General features: G+C 37.0%; 1 protein-coding gene across 2 annotated transcripts in view; it reads right to left on the minus strand.

Moving 5' to 3' along the window:
* Positions 1-11645: 11645 nt before the first annotated feature.
* The window catches only part of thsd4 (thrombospondin type 1 domain containing 4), a 63316-nt gene continuing 49356 nt past the window's right edge, over positions 11646-25605 (minus strand). For both annotated transcript variants that reach the window (XM_085158576.1, XM_085158657.1), the window contains one exon: positions 11646-25481. In XM_085158576.1, coding sequence (XP_085014702.1) covers positions 25339-25481 — 143 coding nt within the window. In that variant the 3' untranslated portion in view covers positions 11646-25338. The remainder of the gene's footprint in view (positions 25482-25605) is intronic.

Raw genomic sequence — 25605 nt, forward strand, 5'->3', positions numbered from 1 at the left:
AGCTGCAGCAGCTCTATATGCATGAGTCCTTTCATATTAGTTTTAATTAATTATATCTGCTTTATGTCTGCACCAAATGTGGCACTCTAAGACAGACAAAAAGTTAGCCTTCAGTTTTTAGATGATGCCATGTTTGTTGAGATGCTTGAGCACAACTGGTGCAAAGTTTAGACAAAATACAGCCACACAAATGACTCCTCAAATATAAAATCTATTAATCTGGAGAAGATGTTTAGTAAATATAAACATGAAATAAATTGGACCATTTTAGGTTAGGTTAGTTAAAAAGGTATTTTCAGTCTAATCCTCCTGGTGCAAAAATTAATGAACAAAGATCACTGATGTAGTGTTTTTGTCTTTGGGAGTCTAATGTCGGTGATTGTAGCATAATGATCAAACATTCGAGCAGATGACCCTGAGACCATAGCCCTAGGCATTAGAGCACCACATACTGTGTTCCTTTGTTCTTTCAGAGCACAAAATGCTGAGTTTATGACACAGTTGAACAGGCTCCATGCATCTCTTCTGTATCCCTGGTGACTTGTTGGCAAAACAAACCGTGCTCATTAAAAAAATACATTAACATCCCCCCTTTAGCTGTGAGCTAGCAGCATCATTATGGGTGAAAAATTGGGAGATGTTGTTAATCATGTTCTGGCCTTTTGTGTTAAAGGCCATGTATTGTGAACATTGTAAGGATTAGTTGCCCGTTGATGAAAGCATTTTTCCTGGTTAAACTAGGAGCTTAAAACAAGAGACTGGAATCTGTTTGATGCTTTAATGTATTCTCTTCTTTGAAGATTAATAGTTATTTATGTTTTATTACTAGTTGTCTTTTTAATGTATGCATTGTTTATTCCCACCAGTGTCATTAATCCATCTGTCATCTATTATGGTCATCCTGGGGCTCCTAATGACAGGACAATTACAAATGGAGATATGTGGTGAATACCTTTTTGGGCGGGTGGGGGCTTATTCTCCTACATGATGAAACAATCTTTAGTGAAGGCCATCAAGTGACATGGTTACTGTTCTTGTGACCTTTAGTGACTTCTGAAATCTGTAGATGTTTTTGCACTCAAGCATGTAAGATATGCAGTCAGTTTGACATGGGTGAGAGTGCTATTGCTGTCCTCAGACGTCACCTGTTCCTTCCCAGCTAAAGGCAGGTTCAGAGGACCATCTATGAGGCCATCCTGAAATCTTCACGTGCTGTAATGGCCACGATCAGACCAGGCTATATTATTTTCTATTCAACTATGGATATGGTCATGTAGAAAAACTTAAGGGTTACATGATAATATATTATAGAAATCTGTTTTTGTTTTTAAGTACAAATCATAACTGTGATGTCTTTTTAAAATCTTTCAGTAGTTAGAAAAATATAATTTGGTATTCATTACAGTTGGAGTCTTGAAAAAAATATCGTTGTGAATTACACTGACAATTCAGTCAATTTTAAGCTTGGTTTTAAGAATTTAAGATTTTAAAATAACATGCATAGTTACTTTTTTAACACTTTTTCTGTTTATTGACAAAAATGTGTATTTCGAAGGTGTGCAGTGAACCGACATGCACGGCGTGGCTGACAAGGTTCACCTGGAAGAACTTGTAAAGATTGGCATCCTACATGGCAGCGTGGAGGACATGATGAAGGTCCACCTGGGCTCTTTAATCATGCCCCATGGCCTTGGACATTTGCTGGGTATTGATGTGCAGGATGTAGGAGGTTACCCTGAGATTAGAACACAACTCATAAATTCTTAAGGTGGCCTACAACATAACAACTAGTCAGCAGTTATTTCCATGACAGTTTTAGACTGGAGAGGATCAAAACATTTCTGTTCCTGGAATATTGATGTGTCATCAATGATAAAGAGACCAATGGTGCAGATGTGAGAGAGGAACAAAAAGAGGCAAAGCTGTGAAGAACAAGTTCAGGATGAGGGCAGCAGCGAGGGGAAGATAAAATGTTGTTTGAACTGTGAACATAAATAGTTTCATGCTGCAGTGGAGGGATTTGTACTGATATGCAGTAAATAAAGAAGACAGTTAACAGTCAGTATTTCCAGTAGAACTGCTAAATCTTCACAAGCTAAAATCAACAGTAAGAGAAACACACTTTGGGGTGGGGGGGTCAGCTGAATGTACCCATATGGAAAAGATATATATAAATCTTATAAAGTTTGTATCTGTCTTGTGTGAAACTTGTATGAAAAGCATACAAGAGTAAAAACAGATATAAGATCCATTGAAAAATTATATAATGAAACTTGTATGTTTTGGATACTTACTAAAACAATATATGAAAGTAATGAGAAAGTGGCCACTTTCATGAGTTAAGTCATATAAGTTTTTACTATTTCTTTTCCATATGGGTAATCAGTTTGTGGATTAACTCTCGCTAGTTAGTTAGCTACAGTCAACTGACCAAATACTTCAGACCTGATCATCCCTGGTAAAAAAGCTTTCTACAATTTAATAATTTAATAGATGGGGTTTAAAGTTGTTACACAGGTATCTACATAGACGTATATACTAGATACCTATACTATATACTTTATCAACAGAAATAATGAAGCACAAAATTTGATGATCCAGCAACAGAATTCCATTTTCCAGTAGTAAATGGATCAACAATAGACAGTATAAAACATGCAAGGATCAGGAAAAGAAACCACAGGAAAGTTTTAGGCCTAATATTAAAAGTAGAGATAGTGTCTGTCTCCTGAATCCAAATGGGAAGTTGGTTTCACAGAAGAGGGGCCTGAAAACTGAAGGCTCTGCCTCCCATTCTACTTTTAAATACTCTAGGAACAACAAGTAAGCCTGCAGTGCGAGACCGAAGAACACTAATAGGGTGATATGGTACTACAAGGTCATTAAGATAAGATGGGGCCTAATTATTTAAGACCTTGTATGTGAGGAGCAGGATTTTGAATTCAATTCTGGATGTAACAGGGAGCCAATGAAGGGAAGCCAATACAGGATAAATCTGCTCTCTCTTTCTAGTCTCTGTCAGGACTCTCTGCTGCAGCATTTTGAATTAACTGAAGGCTTTTCAGGGAGTTTTTAGGAATTCCTGATAATTACAGTAGTCCAGCCTAGAAGTAATAAATGCATGAACAAGTTTTTCATCATCACTCTGAGACAGGATATTTCTAATTTAAGAGATGTTGCGCAAATGGAAGAAAGCAGTCTTACATGTGTGTTTAATATGTGCATTGAAGGACATGTCTTGATCAAAAATGACTCCAAGGTTCCTCACAGGGTTACTGGAGGCCAAGGTAATGCCATCCGAGTGGCAACCGAGTGTGGAAATACCTTAAATCTGCGTTATTTCTGACAGCCACCAGATCAATCCTTGAATGACAGGTCATTCTTAAATGGTTTGACAAACATACAAAAACCTTATTCTGAAAATGAGCAAAACCACCCAGAGAAAAGCTTTGAATTCTTTCAGGAATCCTGGGGAACTACTGCTAAAGACCAATATAAAAACTACAAGAAAGTCTGGTTTCTTTACTGTACTGTAGCTTAAAAAAGCCTCAATTTAGTCAGTGTACATTCACCACTACTGTTATTTACTGTTTAGGGCACTGAGTGAATTAACGAGCCTGGATCGAGGAATCTTCTGATGGGCCACCTGGTGCAAGAATGGATGGTTCTCATGGTGGAGGCTGGCACATACTTAATCAGCCACCTGCTGGACCAGGCTGGCTAACCCTGCACAGAGCTGCTTCATCAACAATCAAGTGCTAGCTCACTTCTTTGGTTTTGGGGGGGTTAGTATGCTTCTTTTTGTTTATGTTGGACCAAGATGGTAACAGAACATAGGGCCAACTAATACAGAAATCAATTCAGCACAAAGTATGCACTTGATACTTGTACTACAGTATGTCAGGATTGGTATTCTTTCATGATTTGCTAAAGGCCACATGTGCAACTTTGAAGAAAAACGCTATAAAGACAGGATAATGTCACTTTAAGCATGAATACATCAGCGAGTTTAAAATTTAAGGCCCAGCTATCTCTAAAATTATGTCTATCAGGCCTGACTTTCCATGTCTTTTTTCTTTGTCTTTTTTTTTAAACAGACACTTGCATATAATCACTTACTTTGGGTGTGGACAAGTCAGACACTGTTGCATCTAGCGAACGAATTGAATAACTAACATTTTAAAAGTCATAACAGAACCTAGATTCTTATAGATTTTATAAACAACTTTATGAGCTGGAAATGATTATGGAGAATCACAAATTAGCTTTAACTAATGATGTAAAACTAACTTATTTTTGTGTCAGAACCATGTTGGGAAATTTCAATTTCATATTGTGTTTTCATTGTCAATCTTGTGTGACTTTTTTGTGCAGTAGCTGAACTTGGTGATGTGAAGTGAAATGCCATGAGCCATGACATCACTATAAATAACATTAGGGCCTTCAGTTATTCTATTATTTGTAACTCATGTTAGTGAGAAGAATTAATATAAAACTTGTGCTCAGAACTTGCATAGTTGAGCTAGAAGTCAATCAACATATTTTTTTTTACTTCATTCACCTATTAATTATATAAGTAAATAATGTAACCATGGTCAAGTTAGAATCAAAAATGCTATGCTCAAATTAAGCATCAATATTAACTAATAATAAATACAAATTCACTTTAAACTGCTGTGTGTTTTGGCCCAGTAGTCGATGACTGCAAAACACTTCATTTTTCAAATTTTTCCACTGCAAGTCATGAAGCATGTGAAACCTGTACTAAATGATTGTGAAACGTGAATTAAGCAGTGGAGAATGGAAAAACAATCTATGTCTCTACATGGCTTTGCTATGGTGTCAACAGCCACAAAAGTGTTGGTGTGCTTGACCATGTGATGATAAAAGATTAAGTGTTGAATGAAAATGTTTAAAAGCAGGAAGACTGATAGTTATCAATTTTATCCGATTTGCTAAATTTGTTTAATCTTTTTTTTAGTACCTCTGTTGTATCCATGGAACATAAGGTTTTTAGCTGTCAGCGCACAGCATTGTTATGGATGGAGTGTTTTCAGATGTTGCTTCTAATTTCGATTTAACCTTTTGGTATAAAGGTCACGCGTAATGAATAGTTCCTGGGGGGTTTTATTCCAAGCTTAAAAACGAGGACCTGAAAAGCACAGAGGGAAATTATCTAGGTTTTATATCCATCCATTCATCCTTTCATCCATCGATTATCTTAGCCTTTTATCAAATTCAGAATGGGGGCCAGATTTTCTATTTTCTGCCATATTCACTTTTTACATGTTTTTATAGTTTTTTTATTTATTGTTTTTGGTAAATGATAAACACTCAAACTACGCGTGAATATGGATAGAACATTTGTTCTATCCATCTATTTGTACATAACTGTACAAATAGATAAATTACGCAATTATTTAAACTATTATCTGTGTTAGATTATTAACTATCATAGGTTTCAGTACAACTTAGTGCTGAACAGTTCATACACAATGTACAATGTTTCTTAGTGTTTATGGCTGATCTGTTCCCTGACTGGCCCTTGTTCCAACAATAAGTTGCACCTTTGTCTTTTGTGTTTTTCTTTCGATACCCCTCTGCTCCACCTTTTCTTTTTTTTACATTTCTATAACACCAGGAGTCTATTCTTCAGGAAAAGTGGGTATCTTGCATACATAAAGAATAGGTGAGCAAAAGAGAGCAGGCAAATTGATAGTCACATACGATGCATGGATTCTGAGAGCTCCCTCAGCTCTCCTTTAGCTATATTATAATATTGCTATTCAAGCCTTTTGCTTTCGAGACATGCTCTGGATTCTGAAATAGCTGGAATATTGATGTTATGTCAAATCAGGATACAGCCACATTCATCGGTTTAACAATTTTTTTTTTGACAAGTCTGCCTGTATCTGGTAATTCAAACACGTAATTGTATTTTGCATTCTCTGATGTTCATGGACCAAAGCTGGTGCATGTCTTTCTGACAATATTAATCAAAAGGTTGTTTTTACCTTCTTTTTCTAACTGTTGAAAGTTCTGGCTTTGCACCAGGATCCGATTAAAGTGTAGTGTTTCAGCGTTCCCTAATGGGTTCTAACAAATTACATAGAATTACTGTTTATTAAAGTCTGAAATCAAGTGACAAAAGTATACATATTTTAAAAAACAAAACATTGTCACATTGTCCAGAAACTTATAGGCTTAACTGTAGATGCCAGTTATCTGTGAATTAAATGATGCGAGATAAATCTACCATCACTAAACATTCAGACCTTATAGACACAATGTGTATTTTATTTATTGTCTATAAAAGTTAAATGTTCAGAGCAGGTCAAACTGGAAGCATGTGAAATATTAACTTTATTTTCTGAAACTAAAAATTGGAGAAGACACACAAACTGCTGCATCAGATCCAGTCCAATAAAAATGTATATGCAATGAGTGTGTCCCCTCAAAACATTTTTTAAAAAAACATTTAAAAGTAAGGTTGAAGAGTTTATGGAATTTTAGCATTTCACAAAAATGAAGCAAGAAATTTCACATTGTCATTCTCTATCATTTTTGACACCTCACATCTATCTTTGGAACACTTCAGGGGTTCATAGAGAGTATAGGAGATGTAGCTACTGTAATAACTATCACTGGTTTTGGACTGCATTTTGAAGTGTCGGGACACCTGTCAATCAATGTGGCCCTACCCCTAACTCAATTATCAAGGCGGACGAGTTATAAAATTGAGGACAAAAACTATCCATAGAGCACCAACTATTTTTTAAACCAGGATTTAAATCTTCTTTCTAATGCTGTAAAGTTGCCCATTTACACAAGGGCTCTATGGGGATTTATTTCATTTTGCATCTAGCTTCTAGTCTCACTCAGAGAAACTGCAGTTTTTAACACTCCCACATTGGCTTCAATTTTAAGATGCATTTTCCCCCTTGGGGTAATCCTAATTCTAAATCTATAAAGAACTTGAAAATACAGCAGTAAAATGCAGCCTTTTTGCAAATAACAGAAGAAATTAATGCTGCAGAAAATCGTTAGCTCAGCGGTGAAATAAACATTTTAATTTAAGTTTATTATTTTAATGAGTGTGCTCTCGCTGCTGTGTATTTCTAATTTGAGAACCGCACTGAAACGAGATTCATTTAAATATTAAAGGTTGCTGTCCCAGAGCCTAATAAAGAAAATGTGAAAATTGCTTTAGACTGTCAGCAAATCAAAGGGGAATTAATTTTATTGACTGAATCCTTGTTGTGATAAATAGCCTGATCGATTTTCTATTGGTGTCTTTGCACATTGATTTTTTTTTTTTTTTTTTTTTGGGGGGGGGGGGGGGGGGGGGGGAATAAAGTAACCATGCAGTAATTATACTGGTCTTGGGGGGGGGGGGGGGGGGGGAGTAAATTTTATAGGAATCACAAGCAGACGCAGATCTAGGCTATTACCATGAAGGGTGGTTGGATTACTATGTACTACATTGTTGTGTCTACCTTGCTTATTAACGGAGGTGTCACTGTTCTCACAGACGTCCAAACTAATTCAACCCAGAGTTACACCTAAACCTGCCAGCCATGAAATTCTATGAGAACATATATTATCCTTTTGAATCAGATATCAGGCAAGATCCAGTCAGACACCAAGATTTATATTTACAACCTCACCTACCTGCTTGTTGATGGGTCCATATCTTGTGTCTTCACTCTTGAAGGAAGGTCAGACTGAGTATCATCTTGCTCTACTGAACAAATCCTGTGGATTACCTCCAGCTACAACTAAAAACATGCTAGAGCTTCTATCTTTGCTGAGCAGAGTAATTACTCTGGATATAATAGTTATAATATTGATTGTGGAATGAAATGATAACATCACATAACATCTACACCAGTCAGCCAAAAGATTCATATCACTGCCAGGTGCAGTGGATAGCAGCGATCACTTCTTTACAGTGCAGTTTCTGCTGGGAAATCTTGAATTCTGGTATTCTTGTGGATGTTACCTTGACATAAACTAACCACTTAAAAAATGTTGTAGACTAACTCCAAGAACTCCCAAGTGGCATCTACATGCCCAGCAGTGCTTGAGGAAAACAATAAAGAGCCCGGGGCACTGATGATGCAAACTCCCTGGATCCCAATCCGATCAAGCATCCGTGTTATGCACCAAAACAAGCCCAATCCTTGGAGGCCCAGGCCCACAACTCAAAGGACCCAAAGGATCCACTGGCAACATCCTGGTGCCAGAAAGATATGAGTCACTCTCAGAGGTCCCCTGTCCATGCCTCAGTGGGTCAGAGCTGTTTAGTTGACCTCAAGGGAGATCTACACAACATCAGGCAGGTGGTTTTAATCCATCTACTAGATTAGCAGATTGGATCATCAGGACATTTACCAGTGACCAGGTAAGTCAGACATTAGCTGAGAAGATAAGAATTAAAATCCATTCAGAAGTCAAGGAGGTTCACAAACAGTTCAATTCAGAAAAAATTAATTAATTTCACTGAAATCTGACAAACTCTAGAAGGACTAGCAGTTCTTGTGGGGACAAACAGATGGATGACTGGCCGTTGCAGAACCTCATCAGTCCTTTAGCAGGATGACCAAAAAAACAAAACAACCAGAAAAAAGTTTCTATTGACATCCAGAGATATAATTACAAGGAATTATTTTTGGACACAATAGTCAGGTAAAGAGCATCAGATGTCTGTGTTTTCTCAGACTTATCTGCTGGCAGGTTATTGTCACCCTGAGGGTGTGTGCTCCCATTTTTACTGGGAACCGATGATAACTGCGCCACTCAGAGGTTATTTTATTAGAGTGCACAACGATCTCACCTATTCAAAGTCAGGGTTTGAAAATTTCCTTATGACTCATAATTGCCATACTCTGAAACAAAATTGTAGGCCAGCCTGCACACTTTGCATTTTGTTTTGACCAGAAATATTTTGGAATATTAAAGGTTCATTTTTATTTTCACTTGACATACAGTGTAAAGAAAAAGGCATTTTATATTTCTTATATTATGCAATAAATACAAGAAATGTCTGTCATGATCTTTAAAGTCCAGCTGTTCTAGTGTGACCTTCTTTTCTGTGCCATTACTGAACCTTAATGTTAATATCTTAACAACTTAAGACATATCTTAAAGGATATCAGTGCTTTAATAAGCCTTTTTAACACTTGCACTGCATCCTTGAACTTTTCTAGACATTACCCTACATTCCACCAGAGACATTATAAGAGAAAGAAATGGCACTCAAAGAATCCAAAGTTGAATTCTTTTGTGGTAGACAGATAACTTCCAGCTGAAGAAAGCTTTACCCAACAATTATTTTTCCCAAAACATTATTTTGGGGAAACTGAGACAATATTTTAAGCAGTTTTTGTCAGATTTTACTGGTGAATATATACATCAGTTTTTATATCCTGGTGGCTACTAAAATTAAAGTTAAACTTAAATAACTATGGCCTTATTAGTAGGGCTGCCAAGTGACTAGATCTGCTTCTAGCACACCGACGATAGACTATCAAAAAAAAACAGGAAGCATGAGACAAAAGCAGACTTGACACAGAGACGTGGACATGACAGGTTTAACACCAAGCACATAACGTAAAACAGAACAGACTAAACCTTCTCAAGGGATAAGACACCAGGCATACGAGGGAGGCACAGAGACAAAAATGACAAAAAAGACACCGAACAGAGGGAGCACAGAATCAAAACCTAAGAGCTAAACTCTTAATGGGAATAAAACAGAAACACCAGGTAACAAAAACAGCAATACTAGAGAATCAGAACAAAACCCATAATACAGAATACTACCAGAGCTTAAAACATTGGGTCACCGACCCAGGACTATGAAAAAAATTTTGATTAAATTGTCTTTAACCTGCTAGCTCCGTATTACCTGTATGCTCTACCTGATTCTAAACTACATTTCCTTTGGTGAGAATGTGATTGACACAATTCATCCTATCCTTTGATGAAGGACAACTTCAAAAATTCTCCCAATCTGATTGGCCCAACGTTATCCAGAGTTCATGTTGGAAAACAGTAATAGTGTTTGTAAATATGAAAGTGGTCATTTCAATTGTACCTCTTTGTAACAAAAAAATTTATCTGTGGCACCAGATATAGTGTTTGTACTACAATCTTCTAGAAGTTGTGATTGCATGAATCATTAGTGTAAGTCCTGTTCCATGTGCATCTCTTCAATAAAACGTGTTTTTTAAAATTTGAATGAACATTCATGAAAAGTCATAAACTTTGATTTATTGGTGAATATATTTTATGGAAGTATGTAAAACCTCAACAGGAGTACATAATGTAGAGATGACATGTGGACAGAAGCTAAGAAGCTGGTATTTAAAAAGATGAAAGTATTTTACATTATAAAGTCCATATTTTCTGAACATAGGGAACAGATGCATTAACTCTACAAACACTTGACTGCTCAGAATTTGATAAGAAATTATGTTTGCTTGTAAAGCAGCCCTTCTCTGGGTATCTGGTTTCTCCGGTTCTCTCCCCGTCTCACTAAAGATTTCACCCTTGTGTAAGAATGTGTAATTATGAACTGATCTACACAGACTGTGTTAGTCATTACGCAAATTTAAATTGCTGCATTGTTTGTAGATCGCTCTCAAACATTTTCACTCCCATTACCTCTTTTTTGTGATGTAGTGTGAGAACAAATGTAAACCACTGATTCCTGTAAACATTTGAACACTCTTGATGGGGACACGATGACTTGTTTGCATGTTTGCATTCTTGTTCTGCAGTGACGTCAAAATACAAATAGAGGGAACATCTGCCATGAGAACTCCCTTGATGGGATTAGTTAGTATGTTTAATTGGCATCAAATTGCATAAACATAATTATAATTTGTTTGCTGATCTTGTTTTTCTATTTATATCTAAGGATACAGCAAACTCTTACATGTACTGAGTATTGATGATTAACATAATTTCATATATAATTAAATTAAGCAAGCATTTTTACTTTTGTTTTATTTGTTGATTAATAATAATGTTACTGTTGTTTTCTTTGCACTAGTATTTGTTCTTTTGTTAACTGTATGTGCTTACAATTTTAAATCAACCCAATCTGACCCTAAACCCTTTTGGAAAAAAAGTCTGAGATGGTTGTTTTAAACGAAATGTAACCATTTGTACCATATTGCATTTTTAAGTATAATGTGATCCTTTGTTGTTTTTGTTATTTTTTTTGTACTAGCTTCTAAGTAAACAACACTCTTATACACCCAGTCATTGTGGAATGGTAAGTAATTAAAATGTATTACTAAGAAAGCCCATTTGAGATAAAAACGGTTTTTGCCTAAGAGGTTGATCAGTCGGATTCTTGCAAACCTTGGCAATTACAGGAGCCCGGTCACGTAATTATGTGTCTGCCATCATAATAAGAAATACGAGCTCCTCTTTTGGTTGTTGTTATCCTTTTTTTCCCCCTCTTAGAATAAGAACTACATAATGGACTCTGTGCTCACCTGGTTGTCCTTGGCATTATTGGACTCTCCAGATGAATTGATGTTTCCTGCCTGCGATGAGGAGAAATGCTTTTCAGGCACAGCTCATGAGGAGCGAGGCTTGACTGAACCCTCTGACCCCTCTTCTTGCAGGGTTTTTTTTTTTTGTTGGTAGGCTTTAATTAGTTAACTGTTTCTCATGAGTGCCTTGTACTAGTTGTGTGATTTATTTGTGTAGAAATCTTGAATCACAAGTGAACACAGAAACAAATAAGAACAATATGGAATGATAACAGTTGAAAAAAGCAAAGTTTTGATTTAAGCAAAAAATACTGGTACATTTTATAGTGGATTGAAACATTTTCAGCTCCCCACCAATCAATATGTCTTTACTGGGATGCCAAGAACGACATGACAATATCTGTCTTTTCTGGCTGTATCAGTGCATGCATGAATTAAAGCAGTCCTTATTTGACTTGACTTTCAACTAGTCCCGTTTTATACAACTTCAATGCAAATTAAGTTACCACACTTTCAATGAAGCATATTTTATGTAAATGCATCTACTGTATGTATGTATAGATAAGTAGATAGATAGATATATTACTAATACCATATTACTAATATTTTAACTACATTCAAATAAGTAATAATTGTCGTGGTTATAGGTGTGGTACAGTATTATGTAATGTGTGGCCTGTAATGTCTGTGATAGATCAGGAACTGCCAAGAATACATGAAACAGAGAACTGGTCAGGGATTTGTTCTAGATTCAGAAAATGGTTGTGGTCATGTTGGACTCATTAGCAGACATATAACAGACACAAGCTTATAACATTTAGTCAGACGCTTGAAATAGAAAATTAAAAAAAAGGATGACAAGGTTAATTATTTCAGTTAAATTTGTTCATGTTTTTAATAATGCTATGTCAGAGCGGCTTTCCATCACGCTCACTTAATTGCATGATTACATGGAGGAACCATTAAACATCTTACACAGCTTGATCCACGAAGGTGTTTGATGGGTTTGACAGTATGATGATTAAAGACTGTGTGCAGAATGAATTCTTAAACAGCAGGGAGTCAGAAAAAGGGCAACAGAAGCTGATTAGTGTTTTCTCTTCTTTCTTTGCAATCTGTTACAGCACTACTGACACACCTCCTAACCCTGCCTCTGCACAATGTAACGGTTTATCAGTTAGTTCATTGCCGTTTTATTTCGGTTGACGTCAGAAAGGTGTGCAATCAAATTAAAACTGACTGAAGTTATACTTACATTTTGCGTACATTATCTGTACATACCTGCTATCCCTATTTGTCTTACTGAATTATAAATAAAATGTCAGTATTTGCAGCATATTACATTTTAACTCCAAGTTGACGAGCTGTACCTTTTTAATTTACAAATTAATCCCAGCAATTGTAGCATATCAACTAGCAGTGTTGGGAAGGTTACTTTTAAAATGTATTCCATTACAGAATACAGAATACATGCCCCAAAATGTATTCTGTAACATATTCCGTTACGTTACTCAATGAGAGTAACGTATTCTGAATACTTTGGATTACTTAATATATTATCATGCTGTTTACAACTACATGAATGTACTATTGCTGTGATTTATTACTGTTACTGAAGGTCCGCGGCTCCGAACCATAGTAAAGGGACCTCTGGCTTATATGGTGGGTTCTGTGTCGGGCTTGTAGCCGAAAACTAGCTTTACTTTGTTGTCTGGGTCAACTTTGCGTTGAAAGGCTGCTCCAACGGAACTTATTGTTTTTGGAGGAAAACACGAACACGGTGTACAGTCGAGTCTTAATAGCTTACTTACAACTGGGCTCGTCAGGCACTCTTCTTGGCTGCAGTGGTTATTATTATATTTACATGCTTCCAGCTCCCGTTTTTGCTTGATAACAACTCTTACTTTTCCTTTTTCTCCCTCCCTCGCTCACAGACACATAACGGGTATGGCAGTCCATTCTCCCTGCAGCACGGACTACACTGCCTATGATGCTACATTCTTTAGAGCGATACCTGTAGCATTCTGCCTATTAGCTTAGCACAACAACAACAAAAAGGCCTCTCTCACCCAGGAAACATGCAGAGAGAGAGCGTCACCCTGTAACCATGGCAACCGTAACGCTGCCACCTGGAACAACAGAACGTAGCTGTCAAACAAAACCCAAACAGTCCTGACCCGCCACAATATGAAACAGGGAAGTACCGCCGTGTAATCCATTTATTTCAACAAAGTAACTGTATTCTAAATACCACCTTTTTAAACGGTAACTGTAACAGAATACAGTTACTCATATTTTGTATTTTAAATACGTAACGGCGGTACATGTATTCCGTTACTCCCCAACACTGTCAACTAGTCTCCGAGACTACAGCTCAATGTTAGAGCACCTTATACATACATTTTCTGTTAGACTAGGCACTCTTGTGAAAAAAAATAAATACTTTTTAGCATAATGCAGAATATATTACAAGTCTCTTTGTTACTCCTACCTTTAGAGAGCACTGTGTTGTTGTTTCCAGGTGAGTTGTGGTCAAAACTAGATCTTTATCACTACAACACTATATTAACATCCTCCCTTTAACAGGGTACCTGGATGCAAAGTATCAAGATGAAAAATTGTGAGACGGTGCTAATCATGCTCTGGCTTTACTATTTAAGTCCATGCATATGTACATTCTAGGGATTAGTGGTCAATATTTGTAAATGATTTCCCAGTTTAAAATAATAGCTTGAAACATGAGATTGGAATACATTTGCTGCTTTAGATTATTCTCTCATTTTGAAGAATAATAGTTTTATATTGTTATTTCTTTTTAAAATTTATTTATTCCCACTAGGGGCAATAATTTTCTATCATATGGCCATCAAGGCTCTCCCCACTGACAAGACGATTACAGGTGGAGATATGGTAGTACTTTTCAATGATTTTGACTTTCAGCACTCCAGGCTTCCTGCTTTAAACTTAAACATGATAAAGATTCTCCTAAATGAGGAACTATTTTATTACTGCCAGACATTCCAACCAGCAGTATTTTTAAAATACCCTTCAGCAAATCCCTTCACGCGCTATTGTTACTGTTCTTGTGCTGTTAAGTCCCTTTGCCATCTGTTTACATTTCTTGTCCTTAAAATAAAGTCTGCTTAATGACCTGATGTTTTGTGCCCAGCAGTCTGTTTGAGATTGTGGAGAGTACTACTGCTACCCCTCTGACATCATCTGCTCCTTCCCAACCAACAGCAAGTTCAACCCTAACCAGAGGACCATCTAAGACCCCATCCTGAAATCCTTAGACACCGTAATCACTGCCGTCAGGTTATATTCTTTTCGGTTTTACTAAGGACACTTCATTTAACAACCAGATTTAAGGAAATGTCATTAAAAGTGAATCTTTTGTCCTTCCCTAGAGGGGCCAAAATTAGTCTTTATAGTTTCAGGATTATATTTTCAGGATTTAAGTACAGTTAGATATGTATTATTTTGTATTCATAAAAGTTGGAGTGATCTGAAAAGTAACGCCTTTGCAAATTACCGTCCTAAGTAACATGTAAAGCTGCCTGTAGCATGGAGGACATGATCAAGGTTACCATACTGGGTCTGTATTCGTGCCTTGTGGCGTCAGACACTTGCTGGGGATGTGTAGGATGTATGAAGTTATCCAAACATGTGAACAGAATTCTTAAATTCTGAGATTGCCCACATCACAACAAGTAGTCAGTAGTTGTTTCTGTAGCAGTCAAAGTCTCGAGACAGTAGAGAATGAAAACATTTCTGTTCCTGGAATATTGATGCAACATCAATAATAAAGAGCCCAATGGTGCAGAAGTGAGAGGGTAACAAAAAGAGGCCAAGCTGCAAGGAACAAGTTCAGGATGAGGGCAGGAGCGAGGGGAAGATGAAATGTTGTTTGAGCTACGAATCCAAAAGATTTCATGCTGTGTTGAAGGATTTGTACACAACACCTATTTGACAAGTAAAGATAGAAAAACAGCTACTCCAGTGGAGCTGCATCAATGTTCGCCAACATTTTATGAAAATTGTGAAAATAATAATATTATTTCACCTATTTTTAGGGGCATCAAGCATATTGAACTGGCACTGTTTTGATGGGCCACCTGGTGCAGGATCAGAGGGTTATCAGCATAGCAGAGCCTGGCATATACTTCAGACATCAACTACCTGCCGGATTAGGCCCCGCTAATCCTTCCCAGAACTGCTTCATCAGCAACCAAGTGCTGGCTCACTTCTGCAGCTTTGTAGGGGTTTGTGTACAGTTGTTCCTAAAACCCTTTATGAGCTATTCATACTTCTGTAATTCTCTAATATCTGGCATGTTATCAAAGTGAAGGCGAGAAAAACACTTTAGACATTTCAGTCTGGGGGTCTGTCATTTTTCAATTAAATAAATGATCAAAACCCACAACCTGCTATACTATAGAATATTACTGCTACAGTACTGCATGTGACAAATGATTCATAAGTTAACATTGGGAAAATTAAACTGAATTGCCACTGAAATGTAAGACTTATTCAAATGAGACATTTTCTTGTAAAGTATCCCTAAAGCAGCTTCCAAGCAGTTTTGCTGATGGCTAAACCAAAATGTCAGATATACAGAACTGTGTATAAATTGAATCCATCACAGAAAGCACTGATCAATATCTTCTTTGTCATTCTGAAACTGAAATTAAATTTATTTGACAAAATGTCAGACACCATGCTAAGTAGGACACATCTGACATTAAGTGCAAGCTTGATTATTGAATTTCCAGGGTGTCAGAGTCCAAGACAAGTTGATAGTTCAGAATTAATTTGCAACCATTACAACTGTAACTCAACCACTTCAAAGTTAAGTCAATATTAGCTTGGAAACAGTGAGTTTCAACTATTTTCTGTTGTTTAACAGCTTATATGACCTTCATTTTATATTTCTTTCATTTTAGAACAATCACACCAACAGTTGATACCTTCTCGCCCATTCCAGCTTTGTGCAGATCTGCAATGCCCTTTGACAGCTTTTTGGTGTTGCCCACAATGATGGAGAGGTTAGAATGTTAGAGGTTAGAACTAATTTAAACTTTATTAATCCTAGAGGAAATTATTGTCTATGTATTTACAATTGTGTTTTATATACATAACGAGTTGGCAGCCAGAATTCTGGCTGGGTTGTAGGGCATCCCACAGTTATACATACAATGTTAAACAAAATTTAAATAAGTTAATGTTTTGCTGATTTAAAAAACAATATTCTGAAATATCCTGAAATCCAGCTGTGTGTACTGTTTCAACATTGAATGTTTCAGGTTGGTGGAAAACACCAACCTGAAATAAAATCATCTTTCTTGGGATACAGTTTTTATGATTCAATCAATGGATTCACTTATCTACTCATTCCCTCCCTGTTAGCACAAACACTGCTAAACACTAAGCTAAATAGTGCCAATATACATATACTACAACTTCCCCTCCTTTTCCTTGATGTCTATCCCCCCTCAACACATTATATCCCAGCATCTTTATTTAGGTTTCTGTCTACACAGTGAAGTTGACATAAGATTTAATACAGAAACCCAGACAAGTGGACTAAACCATCTGCTGTGCCATTATAGGAAGAGGAAATAGGTTTCCTTATATTGAGACTGGCATTCTGTTTAGGCCATCTCTTTTATGGTCCACATATTTCTCATTTTCTTTCTCCTATTTTCTTTCTCACGCACACACACACACACACACACATACACACACACACACACACACACCACTTTTGACAATTATGACTGCTTTACCACTAATCATGTTGGTTGGCCCCATCTAATATTGTAGGATATTTACTTTATACTTTAAAGCCATTTGGGACATTTGGATCTTTTACTTGCCTATAATTGTTCTTCAAAATGTGAATCAGCAGCACTGCAGTGACTGAACATGACTGCTGAGGAGCCACTGACGGGGCCTCTTGGAAATCCATCCTTTTGGTTTAAAAAAAAAACTGCATGAGAGCTGTACAATATGGATGAAAGTAAGTCACACTAATCCCCCAAGAGCTATGTGCACAGCCAGTAGTCATCATCAGCTAGTCCACAGATGTCAGCTGTGAACTAGCTCAAAGGCAAAGTCTTTATGTTATCACCCAAATAATCTCATGACACGTTTGACTACACATGCTGTAAATTTAGTTCATCTCCTCACACGGATCCTTTTTTCCCCCATACTATCACATGACCTCTTTTAAAAACAAGAATATGAAACTAAGCTCTTTCTGTAGTTTATTGCACTTTTATCAGTTGTGTTTGCATCTCTTGACAGGATCATTCCTGAAGAGCACTTCAACATGAAAAAGGCAATTTATGAGGTGCAGCGTGATGCAAGTCTGTGTTGGTTTTGGTCTTTACTGCAGGTCTGATGTGACCTTTTTTTCTGTGCAGTAATTGAACCTTGATGATATGACATGAGCCATGACATTTCTACAAAGGACAACAAGGCTGTGGCTGTGGCAGGAAGTAGAGGAGGTCATCAGCATTTGGACAGGCTTCTCTAGCGCACATATTGATGTACCTTACTTGAATCCTAAATTAACCCCAAACTATGTATAGGTGTGTGAGCAGTGTTGGGAAGGTTACTTTTAAAATGTATTCCATTACAGATTACAGAATACATGCCCCAAAATGTATTTTGTAACGTATTCCGTTACGTTACTCAATGAGAGCAACGTATTCTGAATACTTTGGATTACTTAATATATTATCATGCTGTTTACAACTACACGAATGTACTATTGCTGTGATTTATTACTATTACTGAAGGTCCGCGGCTCCGAACGGTAGTAAAGGGACCTCTGGCTAATACGGTGGGTTCTGTGTCGGGCTCGTAGCCAAAAAATAGCTTTACTTTGTTGTCTGGGTCAACTTTGCTTGCGAGAGACAGAGAGAGGAGTTGAAAGGCTGCTCCAACGGAACTTATTGTTTTTGGAGGAAAACACGAACACAGCGTACAGTCGAGTCTTAATAGCTTACTTACAACTGGGCTCGTCAGGCACTCTTCTTGGCTGCAGTGGTTATTATTATATTTACATGCTTCCAGCTCCTGTCTTTGCTCGATGACAGCTCATACTTGTCCTTTTTCTCCCTCCCTCGCTCACAGACACATAACAGGTATGGTAGTCCATTCTCCCTGCAGCGCGGACTACACTGCCTATGATGCTACATTCTTTAGAGCTATACCTGTAGCATTCTGCCTATTAGCTTAGCACAACAACAACAGGCGCTCTCTCACCCAGGAAACACGCAGAGAGCGAGCGTCACCTTGTAACCATGGCAACCGTAACGCTGCCACCTGGAACAACAGAACGTAGCTGTCAAACAAAACCCAAACAGTCCTGACCCGCGACAATATGAAACAGGGAAGTACCGCTGTGTAATCCATTTATTTCAACAAAGTAACTGTATTCTAAATACCACCTTTTTAAACGGTAACTGTAACGGAATACAGTTACTCATATTTTGTATTTTAAATACGTAACGGCGGTACATGTATTCCGTTACTCCCCAACACTGTGTGTGAGTATGCATGATATATAGATAGTAGCTACAGGAAAATAGTCACGAAGACTCACAAAAATACAATATGAATTTCAACTAAATTCTAGGTGAGTAGCCAGACCTTCCATCCATTTTAATCCATTTACTTCATTTCAATTACAAAAGTGAAATTTAAAAATTAATTGCTTTTAGCCAAATATATTTATCACAGCATTTCATTTAAATTATACACAAAGCTGCAGCCTTTCAGCACTCAGGTGGCATTGCTGCCTGGAAAAGACCTTAAAACCATTTTGCTCCAATCCCAGTGAAATCTCAGATCACATGCTGCAATTCAGCCCTCATTTTTTTCTAGTCGTATAGCCATATCTTTGTGCAATTTTAACAGAACTGAACTGACAAATTCATAAAATGCCAACTCAAAACACTAAGCTACCAGCGCCTCCAGGACAACCTTTGCCAGAATAACGTACATACTTCTGCAGACAAACTCACAAGTTGAAAATAGTACCAACTATGCTGTCAAAGCTGGCAATAATATATCTTTGTTGAAAATGTTTCATGATTTTTTTTGAATAAAGCTGTCAGTGTACGCTGAGCATTGCCCCGATTAACTTGTAACTACTTTCTATTCTTGAATTCTGTCATTTTTAACGAGTAAGAATCCAAATATTTGGTTTCCCATCACAAACCTTTCTAATAGCTACTAAAACACGGAATACCGTAAAGGAATCGAGATACTAGGATCCCATAAGGCTGCAAACTGTTTAAGTGGTATTGATTTGAACTTGACACAAGAGCTCAGAGCAGAGCAGTTAACACAATTGCCTTTGACCAATAAGCTGTAACATTAGAGCAATATATTTGCAAAACTCACAAAATTTCAGTTATGACCTCTTCTGGAGCTATGCAATAATAAACAGTAAATCAGTTAGTGCCTGAGGGCTTACTCATTGACTTTCTCAACTTTTCGAAAACTCTGCTCAGGCTCCCCAGGGTTTGTACTTTTTGAGTTCCTTAAAATGTTTTATGTTTACTCTAAAAAATCTAAACCACACATGAGATAAGTACTTCACTTGGCAGGCCACCGTTCTCCCTGAGCCCCACATTGCATCTGAATGTTAAAGTCTCGTGTGGCAGGGGCTTCACTCCAGGAGCAGGGAATCCACTTTGAGGTAAGGCAAATCTGGCTGACACTGGCGCCATCACATGGTGATGTTAGGAATGACATCGTAAAAAGTCTGTTGAAGCAACATACACTATAGCCTTCATCAACAGGATGAGGATATTGTGCTAAATATTTTTTTAACAAAGCATTTGAGTCCAGGGCACAGCTTTCTGATAAGACATTTAAGGCCGTTCATACATATTATTAATAAGTAATAAATAATTTCCTAATGTTTTCAGAAGTGTAACTTTATTATATTTATGAGAGTAAACGAATGGACTGTTTAATCACGTAAATGGGCTGCATTTGTATAGCGCTTTTCTAGTCCTTAAGGACCCCAAAGCGCTTTACACTACATTCAGTCATTCACCCATTCACACACTGGCGATGGCAAGCTACATTGTAGCCACAGCTGCCCTGGGGCGCACTGACAGAGGCGAGGCTGCCGGACACAGGCGCCACCGGGCCCTCTGACCACCACCAGTAGGCAAACACGGGGTTAGTATCTTGCCCAAGGATATTTGGCATGCAGCCAGGAGGCAGCCTGGGATCGAACCACCGACCTTCTGATTAGTGGCTGACCTGCTCTGCCACCTGAGCTACAGCCACGTGTGTAATAAGACAAGTCCTGAAAAAACAGAGACTAATATCACTTAAAATCGGGCACTTTTTGGTCTATAATAGTACAGCTCTAAGACAAAATTCTATTCAATGTAAAAAAAATTCTTTGCAAATATTTATTGCTTTAGGTTTGGAAGATTTTTACTTATTTTATGCTGAAATTCACTTAATTCAGATATAGTGTTTTGATAGAAACATGACTTTTTGATTGTACTGAGTGATGATACTGCTATTAAAACCACTAATGAGTGGGGTTGTGCTTCTAAATTTTTGTTGTTGTACTGAACATATTAAAGAGCTCACTACAAAAACAAGGAGGATTTTCCATTGTAATAATGTTGGCATCAATAGGTTACAACTGAACTATAATGTAACAGTAAATTGTTTATCCACTAATAACAAATACATCACCTTATAAACTCATTATAGACTGTGATTTGTTTAAATCTAGTATTATGATTGCATTTTCCCACTACAAAAGAAGAAGCGTGTGAAGGCTGGACAAACAGAGTATTAAAATTGATAATAAGCAGTGTATTTTACCAATGGAAACTAATGAGAAGACAATAAAACACCACGTGTTGCTGTCAAGAGCCATAAAAGTGTTTGATGTGGCTGACCGTGTGATGATAAAAGATAGTGAATTAATTTTTAAAAAGAATGGAGGCGGAAGAGGACAGTATAAATCCTTTATAAAAAAAAATGTATTCTCTGATCTCTCCTTTGATAAATTATTATTTATTTTTAGCTTTTTTTTCTACCTTTCAGCTTGTCAGAAAGCTGGAACACTACTGGAGGGATTTGTCGTAATCAAATATCTGTGGGACATAAGGTTTTTAACTGTCAGCGCACAGCATTGTCATAGAAGAAGTGTTTTCAGATGTTGCTTCTAGTCATAGTTTGGTCTTAGAATGAAGGCCACCAGTAATGAATATTTCGTGGAGTGTTTTTCCTGGTCATGGAGAGCTTAAAAAACAGAGGCATAGTTGTTGGATTTTTTTTCTTTTCTTTTTTTTACTAAAATCTAAGAAAGACTTAAACACTTAAAGGACTGCAATCCATATGATTATGGACTGAAATACTTTATTTAATTGTTTTAATCCCAGAACACATTATCACTTAGTGATGTGGAAAATTATTCAGATTTCAGACAAATGCTGACTCGACCTCAGTAATGAAATGATCTGGGCAGGGCTACTGTGACCTTGCAGAACACATTTTTACCGGGAACTCAAGTATTAATGCGCCAGTTATAGCAAAATTTCACACAGTTTCATGTGCCAGTTAAACTGTTTAAAAGAAAAGTTGTCTTGCATCAACGTGGCATATTTGTGTCCAAACAAACAAAACATCATTTTTTAACTGCTTATTAGCTAAAAATTGATTTGAAAGAGTCCTGCAAATTACATTTTCTTAATAAATGCCACTCTTTTTAGAGGCATACAATTATAAAAATGCAATATGCAACTTAATGGAAATCATAACTTCTGTTTAAAAAAATAATTTGGATAATATTTTGATTTACAACAAAACTGAAGTTAAATTAAATAGTTAATTACTGTGCCATTTACAGTTAATATGTGTGTGTATGTGTATTAAATATCTGTAAATTTATATGTTAATGGAGTTATGCAACCAAATATATGTAACGAATTGTAAGAAAGGATTTATGATAGGGTGGGGCATGAACAAAAAGAAAAAGTGGGTATTATTTACTGAAGGAGCTGGGATTAAAAGAAAGTATAAATAAATAATAAATATTATTTTTTCTTTATACTTTGTTGTATTATTTTAAAATGTTCAAAATAAAGTCATACATTATATTACAGTAATGTACAGTCTGGTAAAATTGTATTACGTATTTGTTTGTCTTATCAAATTTTTATACCTGAGGTCATTATTATCTTGTCAACTGTATTTGTCAGCAGCTCCCCTATGATACTATGCACTGGTTAAGCAAAGATTTAATCCCTGCAAAGAAGTTAAATGGGTTTCTGCTCTTTATTTAAGAAGTTTGTAGCCTGACATGCAGCACTTGGTTAAGAATTCACCCGGAAGAGACCATTATTCTGTATGGCAGAGAATATAATGAAGTTTCACCGTGGGCTCTGTATTCATGCCCCATAGTCTAAGACACCTACTGACTGCCAATGTGCAAAACGTAGGAGGTTACCCTGAGGTTAGAACAGAACACAATTCTATGGTTGTCCGCATCACAACATGTAGTCAGTAAATATTCCTCTAACAGCCAATGTCTCAAGACAGTAGAGGATAAAAGCACTTTTCTGTTCCTGGAATTTTGATGTGTCATCAATAATAGAGAAAAGATTGGTGCAGAAGTGAGAGGGCAATAAAAAGGGGTCAAGCTGCAGGAAGAAGTTCATGATGAGGGCAGGAGTGAGGGGAAGATTAAATGTTGTTTGAGCTCTGAATACAGATGGTTTCATTCGGTGGTGATTTTTGCACACTTCCACAATTTCAACAGCTAAATACAGAAACGCTGTCGCTCCACTGGAGTTACTGAATGCGTACTAGCAGAAGAAAAATGCTGTGAACCAGGGCTAAGTCAGTGGATATATTAATGGCTCATATTGTGAGCAATAATTTGCTTCACTGGTTTTATTTACAGTAATACAATAAATACAGATTAGATGGCAAAGTGAAATGTCATTAGTCTAAACCTATTAATCTTTTGAATCAACTAGAAACAAAACCAAAACACTTTTGCAAGTTCAATGTTTTAAAGTGTTAATATCTTTAAAACATTAGGAAAGACTATAAGTAATCACTGCGTGCATTGCTCCCTCTCCACCACTTCAGGATCTACCACAATTTCTGTGTTGATTATATTTGTTGGGAGTGATGAGCTCAGGGTCTACATGCCAAACTCTAACTGCTGCAAAAAACAGAATGCACATTGTGATGTGAAAGTGATTCACAAGAAAAAGCTGCTGAAAAATCTACTGCCTGTTAGAGAAAATTTCCTCAACATCGGAACAGCTGGGATCTAAAATAAAGCAAATACAGATGTTTTATTAGTTGCAGTGATATATTGAATACTTAATTCAGTTGTTTCATGATTGAATTAAGATTAAAATCAAAAATCATGCCATCATGTTGGCACTTCAAAGTAGTTATTTCTCTGATAGAGGAAAATATCTGCAAAATATCAGATGGATACAGTACTTATGAATCAGAGGTAAGTTAATCTTTCTTGGAGGGAAACAATAATAGCTTTTACAACAAGAGCTGAGCATTTCAGAGGTACTGTGTGCACTTTTGTACAAAACTGAAAATGGCTGTTTTATGGTAGAAAAAGATTGGTCACTAATAAGGATTTACTATAAATGCAAACCAGATGTATGTATCACCATATCAAGAACTGTAAAACACTGAAATGATTTCTCTTTAGAGTCAAATGTAAATAATATATTATAGATAATTCAGTATATTTTTTTTCATAGGAATTACACAGTGTGGAATGATCATATCCCACTAGAAATAAAGAAATATGTACAGTTAGTTTCAACTCTCCAAAAATGCGAAAGTTTTCTGATTATCTGCTTCTGTCATCCAGCAGGCTGTGAAATGCCTACACCGAGTTCAAAGTTGTGACTAGTTTAAAGGCAAGAAAAGTTGTATCACCACAGCTAAAAAGAGGCCACGGGTAGGTCATGTAACAACAGGGAACCACACAAATAAATAAAGAGGGAGATTTTTCTTTCTCTTCAGTTACTGGCAGAGTGTTGGGCTGTCCAAGAAGCCTGAAAACCATTTTTTTTTATCATTCACATTGTCATACATACATTTATACATACATATTACATAGGCTGCTTTTGGACCTTGTAGCTGTGTAGGGAGAAAAAGACATGGTTTGCCAGAAAACAGTCAAATATATGCAATCGGCAGCAGGGAAGGTGCACAGTATTTGTTTTTCAGGAAAAGGTGGTGATCTGCTACTGTCGGCAGTTTGGTGAGGTTACATATCTTTGGTCAGCAGTGGATGCGAAATAACTGATAACATGTGCGATTACATTAACTGCCATAAATCTGAGTTCTGCTGTGTAACCATATATGGTCCATGTTACACAGTCAGCTCGTGCTCTCCTCTTCATAAGTAATCCACAAGAGCCATTGTCGGTAAACAGTACCTGCAAACTGTTCCCACTGAAGCAAAGAAGAGGGATTCTTTGAATAAGACAAAGATCAAATCCTTTAAGTGTTTTGGATTCTCCACTTTGATACTGATGCCTCTCACCCCAGCTGACATCTGCAGTGAGTGGATTCTTGGCACACACCATTTTTCCTCTCATAACAGCTGTCTTCAAATAAACCAACAAAAATGTCCCTTCTTCACTTTCCACAGTTGGCAAAAACAACAAGTGCCTATTTTAGGCAAGGTCCAGCCAGTCTATTCTTCCCAGCTGCCACAGGACCAGAGGGCCTCCAGGGGGTACTGACTCTGGACCACCATGGAGCGGAGTGACCCTGGTAGAGAGCGTTAGCTTTGTCGGCGATAGGTCGACTGTTTGTGGGCCACCCGGGAACATGAAGCACAGCATGTTGTCTTGTAGTAATCATACACGCAGAGGCGAGCCTGGACCACCACATTGCAGTTGAAGTATTTGTCTCTGCAGTTCTCATCTGAATACAAAATAAGAGTTGATAATATAATTCAATAAAGATATGGCAGTGGAGCCACAGAGTTTCAGGGAAACTGGGAGGACATTCCCTTTATTATGCTCACAATGTGTTGATACCAAAAATC

This window comes from Neolamprologus multifasciatus, chromosome 1 (assembly GCF_963576455.1).
Source record: "Neolamprologus multifasciatus chromosome 1, fNeoMul1.2, whole genome shotgun sequence".
Classification (NCBI taxonomy): Eukaryota; Metazoa; Chordata; class Actinopteri; order Cichliformes; family Cichlidae; genus Neolamprologus; species Neolamprologus multifasciatus.